Source organism: Podarcis liolepis (genome assembly GCF_965112155.1).
Source record: "Podarcis liolepis genome assembly, chromosome: 13".
Lineage (NCBI taxonomy): Eukaryota > Metazoa > Chordata > Lepidosauria > Squamata > Lacertidae > Podarcis > Podarcis liolepis.
The window spans coordinates 2,957,322-2,975,742 of record NC_139573.1 but is presented as its reverse complement, the minus strand read 5'-3'; the positions used below and the strand labels follow the sequence as shown (position 1 = coordinate 2,975,742).

At 50.1% G+C, this 18,421-nt stretch overlaps 2 protein-coding genes across 7 annotated transcripts in view; both read left to right on the top strand.

Annotated features, from left to right (window-relative positions):
- The window catches only part of TMEM102 (transmembrane protein 102), a 169,212-nt gene extending 150,931 nt beyond the window's left edge, over window positions 1-18,281 (top strand). For all 6 annotated transcript variants that reach the window (XM_083472746.1, XM_083472748.1, XM_083472745.1 and 3 more), the window contains one exon: window positions 17,366-18,281. The gene's annotated coding sequence lies outside the window, so the exon portion shown is untranslated. The remainder of the gene's footprint in view (window positions 1-17,365) is intronic.
- On the top strand, window positions 2,087-16,818 carry LOC310692242 (thialysine N-epsilon-acetyltransferase-like). The gene is made up of 6 exons (XM_083472944.1): window positions 2,087-2,374; window positions 7,538-7,589; window positions 9,922-10,004; window positions 12,473-12,575; window positions 14,179-14,219; window positions 15,627-16,818. The coding sequence occupies exons 1-6, from the start codon at window positions 2,102-2,104 to the stop codon at window positions 15,804-15,806; spliced, it is 732 nt and encodes a 243-aa protein (XP_083329070.1). The 5' UTR covers window positions 2,087-2,101; the 3' UTR covers window positions 15,807-16,818.
- Window positions 18,282-18,421: the final 140 nt, after the last annotated feature.

The following is an 18,421-nucleotide window of genomic DNA, read 5'->3' as shown; positions in this document are numbered from 1 at the left end:
GTCGCAAGGTGGTTAGATTGGTCTCAACTAGGGCCAGGGCCTTTTCAGTACTGGCCCCGACTTGGTGGAAGGCTCTGTCACAAGAGACCAGGACCCTGTGGGACTTGACATCTTTCCGCAGGGCCTGCAAGACAGAGCTGTTCCACCAGGCCTTTGGCCAAGGCACAGTCTGACCCCCTCCTTTGGCAATCCTCATAGAACTCCAGCCCAATGGTTGCCATTAATCTGATTTGAACTGATTTTAGAATGAATTGATTTTAGAATGTTGTATCATTTTACTGTTGTTAGCCGCTCTGAGCCCGGCTTCGGCTGGGGAGGGCGGGATATAGATTAAAAAATTATCGTGATTCCCACATTGCAGGGTGTTGGACTTGATGACCCCTGGGAGTCCCCTTCTACCTCTGCAGTTATACACACACACACACACACACACACACACACACACACATTTTTATTGCTTTTTTTAACATATCATTTCCAATCATCATTTAACATAACTTTTTATAGAATCATAGAGTTGGAAGAGACCCCAAGGGCCATCGAGTCCAACCCCCTGCCAAGCAGGAAACTCCATCAGAGCACTCCTGACATATGGTTGTCAAGCCTCTGCTTAAAGACCTCCAAAGTAGGAGACTCCACCACACTCCTGGGCAGCAAATTCCACTGTCAAACAGATCTTACTGTCAGGAAGTTCTTCCTAATGTTTAGGTGGAATCTTCTTTCTTGTAGTTTGGATCCATTGCTCCGTGTCCGCTTCTCTGGAGCAGCAGAAAACAACCTTTCTCCCTCCTCTATGTGACATCCTTTTATATATTTGAACATGGCTATCATATCACCCCTTAACCTCCTCTTCTCCAGGCTAAACATGCCCAGCTCCCTTAGCCGTTCCTCATAAGGGATCGTTTCCAGGCCGTTGACCATTTTGGCTGCCCTCCTCTGGACACGTTCCAGTTTGTCAGTGTCCTTCTTGAACCTTCTTGAATAATAATAATAATAATAAATTTTATTTATACCCCGCCCTCCCCAGCCAGAGCTGGGCTCAGGGTGGCTAACACCAGTAAAATTACAGTAAAAACATAATGGAGGGGGGAACCAATTTAAAATACAGGTTAAAATGCAATTTAAAATGCAGCCTCATTTTAAAAGTCAATACCATAAGGGGAGGGAAACATAAGGGTCAGACTGAGTCCAAACCAAAGGCCAGGCGGAATAGCTCTGTCTTGCAGGCCCTGCGGAAAGATGTCAAGTCCCGCAGGGCCCGGGTCTCTTGGGACAGAGCGTTCCACCAAGTTGGGGCCACTACTGAAAAGGCCCTGGCCCTGGTTGAGACCAATCTAACCTCCTTGAGGCTCGGGACCACCAAAGTGTTGCTATTTGTGGAGCTTAAGGTCCTCCGCGGGGCATAGCAGGAGAGGCAGTCTCATAGGTATGGGGCAACTGTGCCACTGACGGACCAGGTGCGCATTTTGGACTCACAAATCCTTTCTATATATAGGGTGCCTACATTCTGCATGGACTGGTTGCAGGGCAACATGCGCAAATGGCTTAAGATACCTATGAGGTCCATCAATGACCATATGGCATATATTCAACACAAAAAAACAGCGACCATTTGTTGTTGACAAAGGACAGCTGGACATATCAAGGGCCCCATTACCTTCAGTAGCTCAGGGCCTCATCAAACCTAAATTCAGCCCTGGGGAGGCATACCCCGAAACATTTTGTGAATCTTTGTACTTTTGTCCATTGACTGCATTTATTTCCCCCAATTTGAACTATAAAATGGTGATTTCCGTGAGTCAAAACGAGAGCACCCCAAAACATTTTTTAAGGGGGGGAAACAGCACTGGGTGCCCCGTTCCTGATCGAAACCGCCGCGAAGTCGAACTCTCCACCCTGATCCAGTGGGTTGGGATGGATGACCCTCCGGTGTCCCTTCCAAGCCTACAATCCTAGGATCCATTCATTGGTCGCCCCCAATCGACCCTCCTCCCAGTAGGGTTGCAATAAAATTCCCATCACGTTTGCAAAGCTCAGCAGGGACCGGTAAGGTTTCAAACTGGATGGGAGACCGCGCTTTGAGAGCAGAGGGTTGGACTGGATGTCCTTTGGGGTTCCCTTCCGATTCAAGGATTCGCTGAGTTCTCTGGCCAGCTCTGTCCCGCCCCTCTCCTCCTCCTCTTCCCACCCTCCCTCTTTCCTGGAGCATCCTGGGAAATGTAGTCCTCCGAGCCTGGAGAAAACTTCCGCATCTCCAGCTGGGGGATCTGCCATGGCCGATCAGGCAGCCGTGGACCAAGACCCCGCCGCCCCCGCGGTGTCGATCCGGCCCTCCCGAGCCGAGGACTGCGCGGAGATCATGCGCATGATCCGGGTAGGCCCTTTCCCACGAGCAGGCAGGCAGGCAGGCATTCGACTGGTGCAGCTGCGTCCTGTTGAAGCGCTGCACCTGTTGAATGTCCGCCTAGCTCCGCAGCTGAGCCCCGGCGCTCGCCCTCCCTGCAGCCCGAATAGCAAAAAAAAAAAGAGATTTATTGCTTATTGAGCCTTCATCCTGGTTTGCAGGCAGGCAGGGTGGATAAAAATAAATCTGTTTTTTCTAAAAAAACAACGGATTTTAAAAAACTTAAATCGGATTTTTAAAATAAAAAGCATTTGGAGGAAAAATCTTTCTAAAGATAGTTTTCTGTTTATGTTGCATTAGAGTCCAAAGGCTATTCATCAGGAAATAAGGGTTTGTTTTACGTTTTCTGTGTGTGGTAAAACTCAGGCTAAGTTGTTTTTAATTGTTTAACCACATCAGTTAACAAAAGTGGATACATATGCTATAATGCTACTGTTTCAGTTAAATAAAATGTTTAAGTTGTTATTAAGGAAATGAGTGTTTTTCTCCTTCCAGTGAAGTACAGCAGAAAAGTTGTCCAAATAGAAACAGTTCACTTGTTAAACCTCACAATGATTTCATCATTCTCTGCCTGGGTGTTTCTTATAGTAGAACCAAATCAGTAATTTTTGTAAAAACTACTCTGAAAATTTATTATTCCAAAAATGAGACCTTCATCTGGTTGTAAATATTAAGATTATACCAGCAAGAATGAGTCTTTCTGCAGAAAAAATGATGATTTAAATCAAGTCTTACTGAAATCGTGATTTAAAACGATTTGATTTAAATCAAATCCGCCCTGCAGGCAGGGATTATTATTTAATTCTATTTATCTATTGCATTTATATCCCACCCTTTCCCCCTCTTCCTCCTTTAATCCTCGCAACAGCCTGTAATGTCAGATTCCTGCATTTCAGGGGGGTGGACTGGATGATCCTTGGGGGGGAGTCGAGACTTCTTTGCGGAGTTCACAGTTAAGCTGCGGAACTCCTTGCCACTTGAGGCAGCGATGGCTACCAACTTTGACGGCTTTAAAAGAGGATTGGTCAAACCCAGTGAGGGTGAAGGCTATGGGGTGGCTAAGAGCTTCTGAAGGCCAGTTTTGGGGAGGACTTGTGTTCGAATCCTGCTTGTCGGTTTCACATAACGGGCGTCTGCTTGGTCACTCCGGGATGCTGGAGAGAAAACTAGCTCAGTCGGTAGAGCGTGGGACTTTGAATCCCACGTCGGGCAATATCTGCCCTCCCTTCCCCACAGGTGGGCGGGGTTTGCGGCACCGAGCGGGGCTCACCTGGGCAGGTGCCACCCACCTGCTTGAGCTGGCCTTTGACCCGCCCTCGGCCAGGGAGGATAATAGACGGCCGGCCGGGGCTGGACCTAAGGCCAAGCCTCTTTTGCGGTTCTTCCTTCCAGGATCACCCACCCTCTCCCTCCCTCAAATTAATAATTTCTTGCCTTATTACCGTATTTTTCGCCCTATAGGACACACTTTTTCCCCTCCAAAAATGAAGGGGAAATCAGGGTGCGTCCTATGGGGCGAATGCAGGCTTTTGCTGAAGCTTGGAGAGCGAGAGGGGTCGGTGCGCACCGACCCCTCTTGCTCTCCTGGCTTCAGGAAGACATCCGCAGCCTAGGCAGCCCTGTGGGAGGTCCCGCAGGGATGTCTAGGCTCAGGGACGCGGACTTATAAAAAATATTGGGGGGGCCCGGGAAAGCTCATGAATAATAAATAAGCTCATGAATATGCAAATAAAGTGGCGCCGCCTCCTCGTGAGCGAATAGGGGAGAGTGTGCTGCGCCTATTAATCAGCTCCGAAGGAAATTGGGTGGAGCTTTTGCTCGGGAAGGAGGGCAGGAGGCATGCAGCCCGACCCTGTGCATTTTGGGCTGGGGGAGGGGCGGCGATGGCGCTCTGCTGGAGGGGCGCCGGAGATTATTGGGGGGGCAGAGCCCCCCCAAATGAATTTTTGAGGGGGCTCAGGCCCCCTCAAGCCCCATGGAGTCGGCGCCTATGTCTAGGCTGCGGATAGCAGCCTGCTTCCCGGAGCGTCGGGCGCCCTGAAAGCAGAGTGCCCGGCGCTTCGGGAACACATCCGCAGCCTAGACAGCCCTGCGGGAGGTCCCGCAAGGCTCCCCACGCTGCGGATAGCAGCCTGCCGCCCAGCGCAAGGGGCGCCCTGAAGCAGAGCGCCCCTGCGCCAGGCAGACATCCGCAGCATGGGGAGCCTTGCAGGAGTTCCCTGCAAGGCTCCCCACGCTGCGGATAGCAGCCTGCTGCCCAGCGCGAGGGGCGCCCTGAAGCAGAGCGCCCCTCGCGCCGGGCAGACATTGGCCAGCCCCACAAGCTCTGGGGACAGCAGGGAGGCGCAGCGCCGCCATCCCGCTGTTCCTTGACCTGGTTCTGTTTCCCCAACCTGCTTTTGGGGGGGAAATAAAGGGGAAAATTTTTTCCTTTATTTCCCCCCCAAAAAACTAGGTGCGTCCTATGGGACGGAGCGTCCTATGGGACGAAAAATACGGTAATTTCATCCTAGGTCAGCGATCTTCAATTTAATAATTCTTTCTTTACAGACTAATATTTTGTGTTCCAGGTCAGGGGGCGCTGCTGCGGTTGTAAGATGGGTGCTGTATTCAGAACCGGGAAGGAATTTTCCCTGCGTTGGCAGGTTTCGCCTTCCCTGTCGCATTTCCTCACAACTTTGGCGGTTTGAGGCCTTGGCAAGGTAGCCTTTAGTCTGACATCAAGTCGCGGGGAATGCATTCATGCTCCCTCCCCATGCGGCGGCGCTTGCAGGGCCCGTTAAAGGGCAAACTCCCGGGACGAGGTCAGTGGAAGGGCATGCTGTGTACGTTTGCGCTTTGCAGTCCCCTCTCACTGGATCTCACTGAGAGGGTCGCCTGCCAAGGCCTGTGCCAAGTTCCCCACTTCTGAAGCTCAATAAAGTTGTGGCCAATTTGAACCCATACTCTGGTCTCTTGTCTCATCATTTGGGATAATGAGGTAGGCACCACAGATAGGGCTTAGCGCGTGTGCCCACACAATGATTCCTGCATATTGCAGCGGGGTGAGCTGGATGACCCTCAGGGGTCCCACTTGTCTCTGTAATTCTAGGATCCAGAACAGGATTTGTTCAGGATATTGAGGAGGAATAAATTGAAACTGCAGGTGAGCTGATTTGGAGCGGAGTGCGAATTAATTGAAGCCTGGAAGCGGGCCTGGGGGCGGGATTCCGATGCGAGGCTTTTAAATCTTTAAATGTAGATTAGCATATGCAAATCCTATGCAGATGTGCGGGCCCAGGATCTATTCCAGCCCTAGCAACAGCCCCCTGCTGTCAGAATAAAAGGGAGCGAAGGCTCATCCTCCTTTGCAAAGTCTTAACTGGGCACACACTCTGTAACAGCGCTCACCCTGCCTGACTTCAAAAGGAACCTCCTTGGCTTTGAAAGGCCGAGCCAGGATTTAACCAGAGAGTTTGATGCTGTTTGTTTAGCGCTGGACCACAGCCAGCGATTTCGCTCCTGTGGGGTTTGCATTAGCATAGCAAAGCTCGCCGAAAGATTGTGTAATTGCCAGATATTGCTTTAGACTCTAGGCTATCCTCTCTCTGTGTCATTTGAGATTCTGCAGAGAAACTTGCACTCCGCAGTTTGCAATCCAGAGAGGCTGCAGGGGGCCCGATCCACTCCAGGATCCTATTCTCACGGTGGCCGACTGTGATAAGAATTTTTAGGTCTTAGATATATATTAAAGATAAAGGGACCCCTGACTGTTAGGTCCAGTCGTGACCGACTCTGGGGTTGTGGCGCTCATCTCGCTTTACTGGCCAAGGGAGCCGGCGTCCAGCTTCCGGGTCATGTGGCCAGCAGGACTAAGCCGCTTCTGGCGAACCAGAGTAGCGCACGGAAACGCCATTTGCCTTCCCGCTGGAGCGGCACCTATTTATCTACTTGCACTTTGATGTGCTTTTGAACTGCTAGGTTGGCAGGAGCAGGGACCGAGCAACGGGAGCTCACCCCGTCGCGGGGATTCGAACCGCCGACCTTCTGATCGGCAAGTCCTAGGCTCTGTGGTTTAACCCACAGCGCCACCCACGTCCGTCTAGATATATATTAAATGTTCATAAATGTACCAACCAAGCACGTACATAGATCAGCACAGGAAGACCGACCTGAAACCGTTTTTGATTCCCAAACTGACCAAATGTTTTCTCTGCAAGGTCAAGGTGGAAAACCTCCCCATTGTCTCTTTCCTCACAAATCCTGTCTTAAGAGCACATTTAAGATATGAATAGGGTGTGAGCCTGTGACCTGGCTCCGGAACTAAGTATTTATCATTTCAAAAGACTGGACAGGCTCCCCAGGCATTCCAGTCAAGTAAGCATTGACAGGTAACCTGCCAGACAGGAGGTAAACAATGCACTCAGATTTCTGCTGTAGACCGCCCTTTCTGTGATGTATCTATGATGTATGGAGGGGTGGTCTTGAGCTCCAGGGAGGGAATTAAAAATGTCTATATAAGGGCAGGCACACCTTGGTTCTGGGTTCCTCCTTTTATCCTGCGGGTGAGCGGAGCACCCTGTTGCAAAAGTTCAATAAAGATCAGGCTTGCTAGCTGCTTTGCTTCTCAATATTCCTTGCTTGGCCTCTGTTATTTTCTCCTACCAATAGGGAAGCTACGTAAGGACTTTATATGGGCTCTTGGGTACCCCATAAGGGAAAAGGGGCAGATTTTTGTTTACAACACAACCCGGCCGGAAACCCACAATCGGGATCCGAGAGCAAGAATAACACCCTCCCCTACTCAAGTGCCGAATTTGAGCAAGATCGCCTCTGTTTGGGCCCAGATCTCCCCCCAAATGGGCACAACCTTGCCTGCGGCAAAGCGCAAGGCAGTGGCAGGAAAGAATTCACCAAGCGCTGACCTTCTGATTTCCAGAAGCGGCTTAGTCATGCTGGCCAAGCGACCCGGAAAAACTGTCTGCGGACAAATGTTGGCTCCCTCGGCCAACCCCAGAGTCGGCCACGACTGGACCTAATGGTCAAGGGTCCCTTTACCTTTGCTTTTTATGTGTGGAAATTCAAGGTCTTGGCAAATGAGATGGTGGGGCAGGCATTGTGCCCGCGGTTCATGTTCTCTTCCTCCCTTTTCAGGAACTTGCAGAGTTTGAGAAAATGCCTGATCAGGTAGCAAACAACAGTCAAGGTGAGGCCGAACCCAGGGCGTGAATTCTCGGGGCAAATTTCCTTGGCCAGGTCTACTTACAGGGGTGTTGTGTTCATGTTTGGGACACGATGGGTGGGATCAGATCACCGTGGTGGTTGAGGGCACCAGGTGTGGGAGAGGGGCTGCATTTCCCGCCCCAACCTGGCCACAGTGATCCATGCTTGACTACTGTAATCCGCTCTACGTGGGGCTGCCCTTGAAGCTGACCCAGAAACTCCAGCGGGTGCAGAATGCTGCAGCGAGGCTCCTCACGGGGTCCCTGCCATGGGAGCACATTCACCCAGTGCTTTACCAGTTGCACTGGCTCCCGGTGGAGTGCAGGGTCAGGTTCAAGGTGGTGGTCTTTATCTTTAAAGCCCTTTGGGGCTTAGGGGCCTCGTATCTATGGGGCGGCCTCTCCTGCTCTGCCCCACAGAAGACCTTAAGGTCCATGAATAACCATAGTTTAGAAGTCCCGGACCCTAAGGAAGTCAGATTATCCTCCACCAGGGCCAGGGCCTTCTCAGTGGTGGCTCCGACCTGGTGGAATGCTCTGTCCCAGGAGACCAGGGCCCTGCTGGATTTAACCTCCTTCCGTCGGGCCTGTAAGACAGAGCTATTCCGCCTGGTCTTTAATTCGAATCCAGCCTGATCTTTTATTCCTCTTCCTTCCCTTTTTATGAAGATCACCCACTCTGGGATCCCACAGCTAATTCTCCCCTGGCCTCCTCGCTGGCCCAAGTAGGACCAATTCAGCCAGCCTAGCCCTGGGAATTATCTAATTGATTGTTGAATTCAGAATGTTATTGTCATTCATGTTTTTATACTGTATTTTATGCTGTTTTAATTATTAAGTGTTTTAAATTTGTTGTTAGCCGCCCTGAGCCTGGTTTTTGAACTGGGAAGGGCGGGGTATAAATAAATAAAAAAATTATTATTATTATTATGCCCTGCAGCATCCAGGAGCATAGAATCACAGAAGCGTCCAGTCGAAAGGGAACCCTAGAGGCCATCTAGCTCAACCCCCACAGAATGCAGAAATCGCAGCTCAAGCATCCCCGACAGAGGGCCATCCGGCCTCTGCGTAAAAAACTTCCAACTTCCAGTGGGGGTTCGTTCCACATTTGAAAGGTGGTGTACAACCGCACTTTGCAAAAGGAGAGGAGAATTGGTCTCTGCCCGCAAGGGGCTTGCAAAACAAAATCAACGCAGGAGAGCCCACAAAGTCAGGAAATGGCTCCTGAAGGAATGAGCTGGCCTGGTCAACTCACAAAGCAATTTCCCCCCAGAAAAAGACTTGTGGGGGCTTTGAGGTTGAATCCTGACAAGACAGAAGAACTGTTTTTGAGAGACAGGAGGCGGGCAGGTATGGAGGATTCCCTGGTCCTGAATGGGGCAACTGTGCCCCTGAAGGACCAGGTGCGCAGCCTGGGAGTCATTTTGGACTCAGCGCTGTCCATGGAGGCGCAGGTCAGTTCTGTGTCCAGGGCAGCTGTCTACCAACTCCATCTGGTACGCTGGATGAGACCCTCCCTGCCCACAGACTGTCTGGCCAGAGTGGTGCATGCTCTGGTTATCTCCCGCTTGGACTACTGCAATGCACTCCACGTGGGGCTACCTTTGAAGGTGACCTGGAAACTGCAATTAATCCAGAATGCGGCAGCTAGACTGGTGACTGGGAGTGGCCGCTGGGACCACATAACACTGGTCCTGAAAGACCTTCATTGGCTCCCAGGACATTTCCGAGCACAATTCAAAGTGTTGGTGCTGACCTTGAAAGCCCTAAATGGCCTCAAAGGCCCAGTAGACCTGAAGGAGCGTCTCCACCCCCATCATTCAGCCTGGACACTGAGGTCCAGCTCTGAGGGCCTTCTGGCGGTTCCCTCCCTGCGAGAAGTAAAGCTACAGGGAACCAGGCAGAGGGCCTTCTCGGTGGTGGCGCCCTCCCTGTGGAACGCCCTCCCACCAGATGTCAAAGAGAAAAATAACTACCAGACTTTTAGAAGACATCTGAAGGCGGGTCTGTTTAGGGAAGCTTTTAATGTTTAATAGGTTATTGTACTTTAGTGTTTTGTTGGAAGCCGCCCAGAGTGGCTGGGGAAGCCCAGCCAGATGGGCGGGGTATAAATAACATCATATTATTATTATTATTATTATTATTATTATTATTATTATTATTATTATTTCCAGAGCTCACCTGAACTTAAAAGCCCAAAGGTTTGGGGTTTATATATCTGGTCGCCTTGCAGTGATTCCTGGGTCCTGCTGACCCCAGTTTTTCCCCACCCCCTTTCTCTCGCTGTCTCTTTGATTCTCGTGTCCTTCTTTCCAGGACTTTACGAGGACGGCTTCTGCCAGGACCCCTTCTATAAATGTGTGGTGGCCGAGGTCTCCCCAAAACATCGGAGCAAAACGGTAAGCGAGGTTCCTGCCCCAAAATCCTATCTTCCAATATGGCGAAGATGCAATCCTTCCCTCTCTGCCGCAATGGGGAAGTTCCCCTTCTCTTCGCTCCTTCCCAGAGCCCATCTGGCGTTCTGGGCACCCCAGTTTAAGGAGGATATTGACAAGCTATAGGGCGGCTGAGAGGATCAAGGGGTCTGGCCATATGAGGAGCGGTCGAAGGAGTTGGGAAGGGAGAAGAGGGGACTGAGAGGTGATAGCCACCTTCAAAAATAATAGATTGGCAAATTAAATTACAGGAATTTGTAATTGAGATGGCTCAATTGATGAGCAAACTCAGAGGAAACTCAAAGCAAAAGTTTGTGGGAAAATGGGATGGTTATAGAAGATATGTCCAAAAATACAATAGCAGTTTTGACTCCATGCTAGCGTTCAAGTGACAAAAGAAGTGGACAACAATTAAGGATTTATTATATTTTCTGAATGCATTGGGAAATCTATATAGAAAGGTTTGTTGTTTTGTTTACGTTCAGTTGTAAGATAAAATGTATGCGAAGGGACTTGACAGGAAGTCAAAACTGAAGAAACGATTTTGTAAGATAAAAGGTGGAAAAATATTTATTATCATTATTTTGTGTGTGTGTGTGTGTGTGTTTTTGTGCGGGTGTGTGTTTTGCATGGAATGTTTGGGAGGAAATAACAAATATTGATGTATGTAATTTTTATTTCTCAATTATATTTTGCGGTAGTATGGTTCTGGCGGTTTTATCCCCGCGAGAAGCCAAGTTACAGGGAACCAGGCACAGGGCCTTCTTAGTGGTGGCGCCCGCCCTGTGGAACTCCCTCCCACCAGATGTCAAGGAAATAAACAACTATCTGACTTTTAAAAAACATCTGAAGGCAGCCCAGTTTAGGGATTTTTTTAGTGACTGATGTTTTAATGTATTTTTAATCTTTGTTGGAAGCCGCCCAGAGTGGCTGGGGAAACCCAGCCAGATGGGCGGGGTATACTGTAAATAATAAATCATGATGATCAATTAGATTTAGAGACCTCCCTTCATCACAAGATCTCAGGGTGGTTCACAGGATAAAATACAAGGTAAATAGTTAAAATAACACACACACCCCGGCAGACACATTTAGAAGGCCGTAGAATATTGACCAACCATTAATCTGCTATTGAAACTGTGTACAGTGGTGCCCCGCAAGACGAATGCCTCGCAAGACGGAAAACTCGCTAGACAAAAGGGTTTTCCGTTTTTTGAGCTGCTTCGCAAGACAAATTTCCCTATGGGCTTGCTTCGCAAGACGAAAACATCTTGCAAGCTTGTTTCCTTTTTCTTAACACCGTTAATACAGTTGCGACTTGACTTCGAGGAGCAACTCATAGAACGCAGTGTACATAGTAGCCTTTTTGAGGTTTTTAAAGACTTTGGTGATTTTTGAAGCTTTTCCAAAACTTCTTTTGCAGCCATTTGGTAAGTTAAGCTTTTAAAACTTTTTTGGGGGGGTTGGATTTTGGGTTGGGGTGTTTGGAATTCAAGGACTTGGTGTTGGGGAGGGGTTTGCAAGAATCTGGAAGCTTGTGTGTTTTTTTTCTGCATTTTTCTGATTTTCTGTGACCATTGGGCCACTCTGCTGTTTTTTTAAAAAAATATCAGGGTTTGAATTTTGAAATGCTCTTTACAGTATGTGTGACTTTAAAGAGCACTTAATAAACTCTTGTTGTACCAAATTTGGCTTTGTTTGGACTTTTTTCGACCATAGGAACGCATTAATTGATTTTCAATGCATTCCTATGGGAAACCGTGCTTCGCAAGACAAAAAATTCGCTAGACGAAAAAATTCACAGAACGAATTAATTTCGTCTTGCGAGGCACCACTGTATATCTGAATGCAACAAGGGTTTTCCCCTCCTCCCCTGTATCAAAGATTGCAAATCCCTTTTGGACAGGGCCTTATATTTTGGTTGTTTCCCTGCAAATGTCTACAAAACTCTCTATATGGATGGATTTCCCCCCTAAATTGACTTTTGAATTCTGAATTTATTGTTATTCACGTTTTATACTGTCTTTTATGCTGGTTTTTTGTTGCATCAGTTAAGTGTTTTAAATTTGTTGCTAGCCGCCCTGAGCCCGGTTTTCTGAACCGGGAAGGGCGGGGTATAAATAAAATATTATTATTATTATTATTAACCCTTGGGGTGCATTGCAACTCTCCAATTCTGCGATTTGCAATCCGGGGGGAATTTCAGAACCACTTACCCAGGTTCTCGTCCCACGGGGAGCGGCCCACAATCTCTAGGGCAGCCCCCCAATATATTTTCTGCTCCCCCAAACTGCCTGGAGTAAAAGGCTGCGTTTGAATCGCCCGGGTCCTGTTTATGGTCGGCTGCTAACCTGATCCACAAGAGCCCTGGACAGATTTTAGAAAAGCAGGTTGTGATCTCTTGTCGTCGTTCTTTCGTTTTTCCCGCTGCAGGCCACACCGTCGTGGGGTTCGGCCTATATTTTTTCACTTACAGCACCTGGAAAGGCAGAAACATCTACATGGAAGACCTCTACGTCATGCCAGATTTTCGGGGTGCGGAAATGTGGAAGGGAAGGAGCTGCTTCGAGGCTCTTAATCTCTGGGTTGCGGGTTCGAGTTCCGCGTTGGGCAAAGATTTCCACAGCGCAGGGGGTTGGTCTGGATGACCGTTGGGGTCCCTTGCAACTCGACAATTTGGTGGATTCTATGAACAGCCAGGAACTACAGTGGTACCTCAGGTTACATACGCTTCAGGTTATAGACTCTGCTAACCCAGAAATAGTGCTTCAGGTTAAGAACTTTGCTTCAGGATGAGCAGCGAGAGGCCCCATTAGCTAAAGTGGTGCTTCAGGTTAAGAACAGTTTCGGGTTAAGAACGGACCTCCGGAACGAATTAAGTACTTAACCCGTGGTACCACGGTATAATTAAGAAAATGTGTGTGTGTGTGTGTGTGTGTGTGTGAGAGAGAGAGAGAGAGAGAGAGAGTATTGCACCTTCAAAGCAACATGGCGCCCTCCTCTTTCATTGCACTACAATTCCCAAAACTCCCTGCGAGAAGCCAAGTTACAGGTAACCAGGCAGAGGGCCTTCTTGGTGGTGGCGCCAGCCCTGAGGAACTCCCTCCCACCAGATGTCAAAGAGAACAACAACTACCAGACTCCTAGAAGACATCTGAAGGCAGCCCTGTTTAGGGAAGCTTTTAATGTTTAATAGATTATTGTATGTTAATATTCTGTTGGAAGCCGCCCAGAGTGGCTGGGGAAACCCAGCCAGATAGGCGGGGTATAAATAATAATAAATTACAGTGGTACCTCAGGTTAAGTACTTAATTCGTTCCGGAGGTCCGTTCTTAACCCGAAACTGTTCTTAACCTGAAGCACCACTTTAGCTAATGGGGCCTCCCGCTGCCGCCGGAGCACGATTTCTGTTCTCATCCTGAAGCAAAGTTCTTAACCTGAAGCACTATTTCTGGGTTAGCAGAGTCTGTAACCTGAAGCGTATGTAACCTGAAGTGTATGTAACCCGAGGTACCACTGTATTATTATTATTAGGGACCCATGACCATTAGGTCCAGTCGTGACCGACTCTGGGGTTGCGGCGCTCATCTCGCTTTACTGGCCGAGGGAGCCGGCGTACAGCTTCCAGGTCATGTGGCCAGCAGGACTAAGCCGCTTCTGGCGAACCAGAGCAGCGCACGGAAACACTGTTTCCCTTCCCGCTGGAGCGGTACCTATTTATCTACTTGCACTGGCATGCTTTCGAATTGCTAGGTTGGCAGGAACAGGGACCGAGCAACGGGAGCTCACCCTGTCATTGCGGGGATTTGAACCGCCGACCTTCTGATCAGCAAGTCCTAGGCTCTGTGGTTTAACCCACAGTGCCACCCGCATCCCATATATTATTATCATTATCATTATCATTATCATTATCATTATCATTATCATTATCATTATATCTGGAAGCGGTCCGGTTGCTTTTAAAACAAAGATAAAATTTGGAGGGAGCGACTTAGACCAGATGAGGGTGGGACATGTCCTGGGACATGGTGGCAGAGAGTTCCCAAGGCGTAAATACCGGGGGGGGTGTATTTCCTTCCTTCGGAGAACCCAGGAGTCCTGTCTTCCTTCTGAGCTTTTCCTCTTCCTTCTGTCGCAGGGAGAGGCATTGGGAAGAAACTGATGAGCGCCATTGCCCAGGTAAGAGCTGCCCCTACACAGAAATGGAACCTTCTGCATGCCAGGCAACTGCTCCGCTACGTCCCTTTCCCCTACAAATAGGAACATCGGAAGCTGCCTCATAGCGAGTCATGCCTCTGGGGTCCACCTAGCTATATATTACCTGCTTGGGCTGGCAGCAACAACTCTCCAGGTGTAAGGTAAAGGTCAAGGGACCCCTGACCGTGAGGTCCAGTCGTGGCCGACTCTGGGGTTGTGGCGCTCATCTCGCTCTATTGGCCGAGGGAGCCGGCGTACAGCTTCCGGGTCATGTGGCCAGCAGGACTAAGCCGCTTCTGGCGAACCAGAGCAGCACACGGAAATGCCGTTTACCTTCCTGCCAGAGTGCTACCTATTGATCTACCTGCACTTTGACGTGCTTTCAAACTGCTAGGTTGGCAGGAGCAGGGACCGAGCAACGGGAGCTCACCCCGTCACGGGGATTAAAACCGCTGACCTTCTGATCGGCAAGTCCTAGGCTCTGTGGTTTAACCCACAGCACCACCCGCGTCAGGCAGGTGTAATAATAACTATTATTATTATTATTATTATACCTCACCCATCTGGCTGGGTTTCCCCAGCCACTCTAGGCGGCTCCCAACAGAATTAATGATAATAATAATAATGAAAAAGTGATAAAACACCAAACATTAAAAGTTTCCTTAACCTGGCCTGCCTTCAGATGTCTTCTAAAAGTCAGATAGTTGTTAATTTCCTTGACATCTGGTGGGAGGGTGTTCCACAGGCCGGGTGCCACCACCGAGAAGGCCCTCTGCCTGGTTCCCTGTACCCTGGCTTCTCGCAGGAAGGGAACCGCCAGAAGGCCCTCGGAGCTGGACCTCAGTGTCTGGGCTGAACAATGGGGGTGGAGACGCTCCTTCAGGTCTACTGGGCCTTTGGGGCCGTTTAGGGCTTTCAAGGTCAGCACCAATACTTTGAATTGTGCTCGGAAACGTCCTGGGAGCCAATGGAGGACTTTTAGGACCGGTGTTATGTGGTCTCCTAGTCACCAGTCTGGCTGCCGCATTCTGGATTAATTGCAGTTTCTGGGTCACCTTCAAAGGTAGCCCCACGTGGAGCGCATGGCAGTAGTCCAGGCGGGAGATAACCAGAGCATGCACCACTCTGGCGAGACAGTCTGCGGGCAGGGAGGGTCTCATCCTGCATACCAGGTGGAGCTGGTTGACAGCTGCCCTGGACACAGAACTGACCTGCGCCTCCATGGACAGCTGTGAGTCCAGAATGACTCCCAGGCTGCACACCTGGTCCTTCAGGGGCACAGTTGCTCCAGCGCTACCCAAAGACCCCCAGGGTTGAACCCACAACCTTCTACATGCCAAGCAGATATTCTCCCTGCTGAGCTAAGGTCTTTCTTCTTCTCCTCTGCAGATCGGCGTGGAGAAAGGATGCACCCAGATGAAGTTCTCCGCTCTGGACTGGAACCAAAAGGCCATCGACTTGTACCTTGGCAACGGCGCCGTGGACCTGACTGCCACTGAGGGCTGGCACATCTTCCGCTTCGAAGAAGATGCCATGCGGCAGCTGGCAGAGGGGGCAGCCAGCAAATGAGGCGCGGGCAGAGATTTCGGAACAGCAGGACTGTCATCCCTTGGAGAACCCAGGAATCCGGGTTCCTTTATTCACTCTGGACCGAGTGGTTGGGGAGGTCTAGCAGTAGCAGGGCCTCCGCTTCGCAGATTTGCAAAATGGTGGGGCTGGAAGGGGGACCACCAAAGGTCATCTATCTCAACCCCCCTTGCGATGCAGGAATCGCACTCAAAGAATCCCTGACTTCCAGCCTCTGCTTTGAAACCTCCGGGAAAGGATAGTCCTTCTAGGAGTACCTTCTCCTAGCACCTTCTAGGAGTACCTCTGTTGAATGACTCTCACCACCAGAATCTGCTTAGCCCGAATCTCCTTTCTTGCAAACCGAAGCCATGGGTTCGAGTCCTACCCTCCGGAGCAGGAGAAAACAAGCTTGCATCTTGTGATAGCCCTCCATGTGATAGCCCTGAAGAAATATCTTCAGGGCTATCCCATGGAGGAGAGATGCAAGCTTGTTTTCTCCTGCTCCGGAGGACCCATGGCTTCAATCTCAGCCCTCTCTTCTCCAGGCTAAATACCCCCAGCTCCTTCAACTGTTCCTCAAACGCAGGCTCCCACAACTTCGGCCCTCCAGATGTTTTTGGCCCACAACTCCCACGATCCCTAGCTATCAGGACCAGCGGTCAGGGATGCTGGGAATTGTAGTCTCCAAACAACTGGAGGGCCGAGGTTGAGGAAGCCTGCTCATAATGTAGCCTTCTTAGACTTTACCGACTGGTGGGGTCTGTGTTGCTCCCGGGAGGGAGAAAGGAAGTCAAATGACACCGAGGTTGCTTCAGAGAAAGAGTTTATTCTGCTCTCCGAATAGCAGAAGGCACTTGCGTGGTCAGTCCACAGCAAGTCAAAAGTAATGAGAGATTTCATGCAGTATATATATCCTCCAGGCACCCTCTCCCCCCTTTGCCAGGAATCCAGCCACGTCAGCTTATACACGCAGGTTGACATCACATACCGTATTTTTCGCCCCATAGGACGGACCAAGTTTTTTTTTGGGGGGGGGAATAAAGAAAAAAAATTATTTCCCCCCCAGGCGCTTGTGGGGCCGGCAGCGGGGAAAAGCGCTCTTCTCCCTGCCGCCCGCCTGCAGACCAGGTCCGGGGACAGCGGGAAGACGCCCTGTGCCTCCCAGTTGTCCCCGGAGCTTGCGGGGCTGGCAGCAGGGAGAAGCGCTCTTCTCCCCACCGCCCGCCTGCAGACCAGGTTCGGGGACAGCGGGAAGACGCGCTGCGCCTCCCAGTTGTCCCCGGAGCTTGCGGGGCTGGCGGCGGGGAGAAGCACGGGTCTCCCCGCCGTCAGCCTCCAAACCACATCGGGAGACAGCGGGATGGCGGCGTTCCGCCTCCCCGCTGTCCCCCGACCTTGTGGGGCTGGCGCTGCGGCTCTCCTGAAGCCTGGAGAGCGAGAGGGGTCAGTGCGCACCGACCCCTTTTGCTTTCCAAGCTTCAGCGAAAGCCTGCATTCGCCCCATAGGACGCACACACATTTCCCCTTCATTTTTGGAGGGGAAAAAGTGCGTCCTATAGGGCGAAAAATACGGTATGTTCCTGCTCCTTACTCTTAACCATAAAAGGGTTTTCCTCTTCTTGTACTTTTGACCATAAAAGGGTGTTCCTATTCCTGTTCCTATACTCTTATCTTGGAGCAAGAGGTCACCAACTCCTGGCGCCGTTCCCGGACTAAGTCTGTGCGTCAGCGTGTGGTCTTAATGTAAGATAAGATAGAGTGTCATCCCTGCTCCACTGGAACAGCCAAGGCCATCCATTGCCGTCACAGACTGATAAAGGAGAGGGCTTTGAGCACTTGTTTATACAGCTGGCTTTCTGTTTATACATTGACTCACGAGCTCAAGTTAATGCATTTTAGAAATGCTCCTTTGCAGGGGGGGGGGGGAATGTGGATTTTGGGTCCCGTTTCAGACTGACTGTACAGTCAGGTTTTTAGATTTGGGAAACCTGTTCCTTCATTAAGGCTTGGTTTCCGGACCCTTGGTCATCTTGGTTGCCCTCCTCTGCACACCTCCCAACTTGTCAATCTCCGCTTTAAACTGGGGTGCCCAGAACCGGACACAGGACTCCAGGTGTGGTCTGTCCAAGGCAGAATAGAGCAGGATTATTCCTTCCCTTGACCTGGACACTAGACGTCTTGTTGATGCAGCCTAGAATAGCGTTGGCCTTTTTTGCTGCTCCATCACACTCTGGGCTCACGTTCAGACCCCTATATCCTTTTCACATGTACTGCTAGCAAGCCAGCTGTCCCCCATTTTATATTTGTGCATCTGGTTCTTCCTGCCTAAGTGTAGAATCTTGCATTTGTCCTGACCGAAACACAATAAATGTCCTTGCCTTTGGGTCTGCCTCCTTTTTAGCTCCCTGCTTTCCTCCCCACCGGCACCAGCCTTCACTGCATCAAATAAATAAATATACGTACAGGTTTGCAACATTTCGCCTTTCCCCTTCTTGCCGTACGCCAAAGGTTTTTAGGATGCCGTTGTCTTCACAGTAACAGATAGGTAGCCGTGTTGGTCTGCCATAGTCAAAATAAAAAAATTCCTTCCAGTAGCACCTTAAAGACCAACTAAG

Excerpts from the sequence above, each read along its gene's own strand:
- LOC310692242 (XM_083472944.1), top strand. The coding sequence starts at position 2,102 with ATGTCCTTTGGGGTTCCCTTCCGATTCAAGGATTCGCTGAGTTCTCTG. Across the intron at positions 2,375-7,537 it reads AGATCATGCGCATGATCCGG|GAACTTGCAGAGTTTGAGAA; the intron begins GTAGGCCCTTTC and ends CTCCCTTTTCAG. Across the intron at positions 14,220-15,626 it reads TGATGAGCGCCATTGCCCAG|ATCGGCGTGGAGAAAGGATG; the intron begins GTAAGAGCTGCC and ends TCTCCTCTGCAG.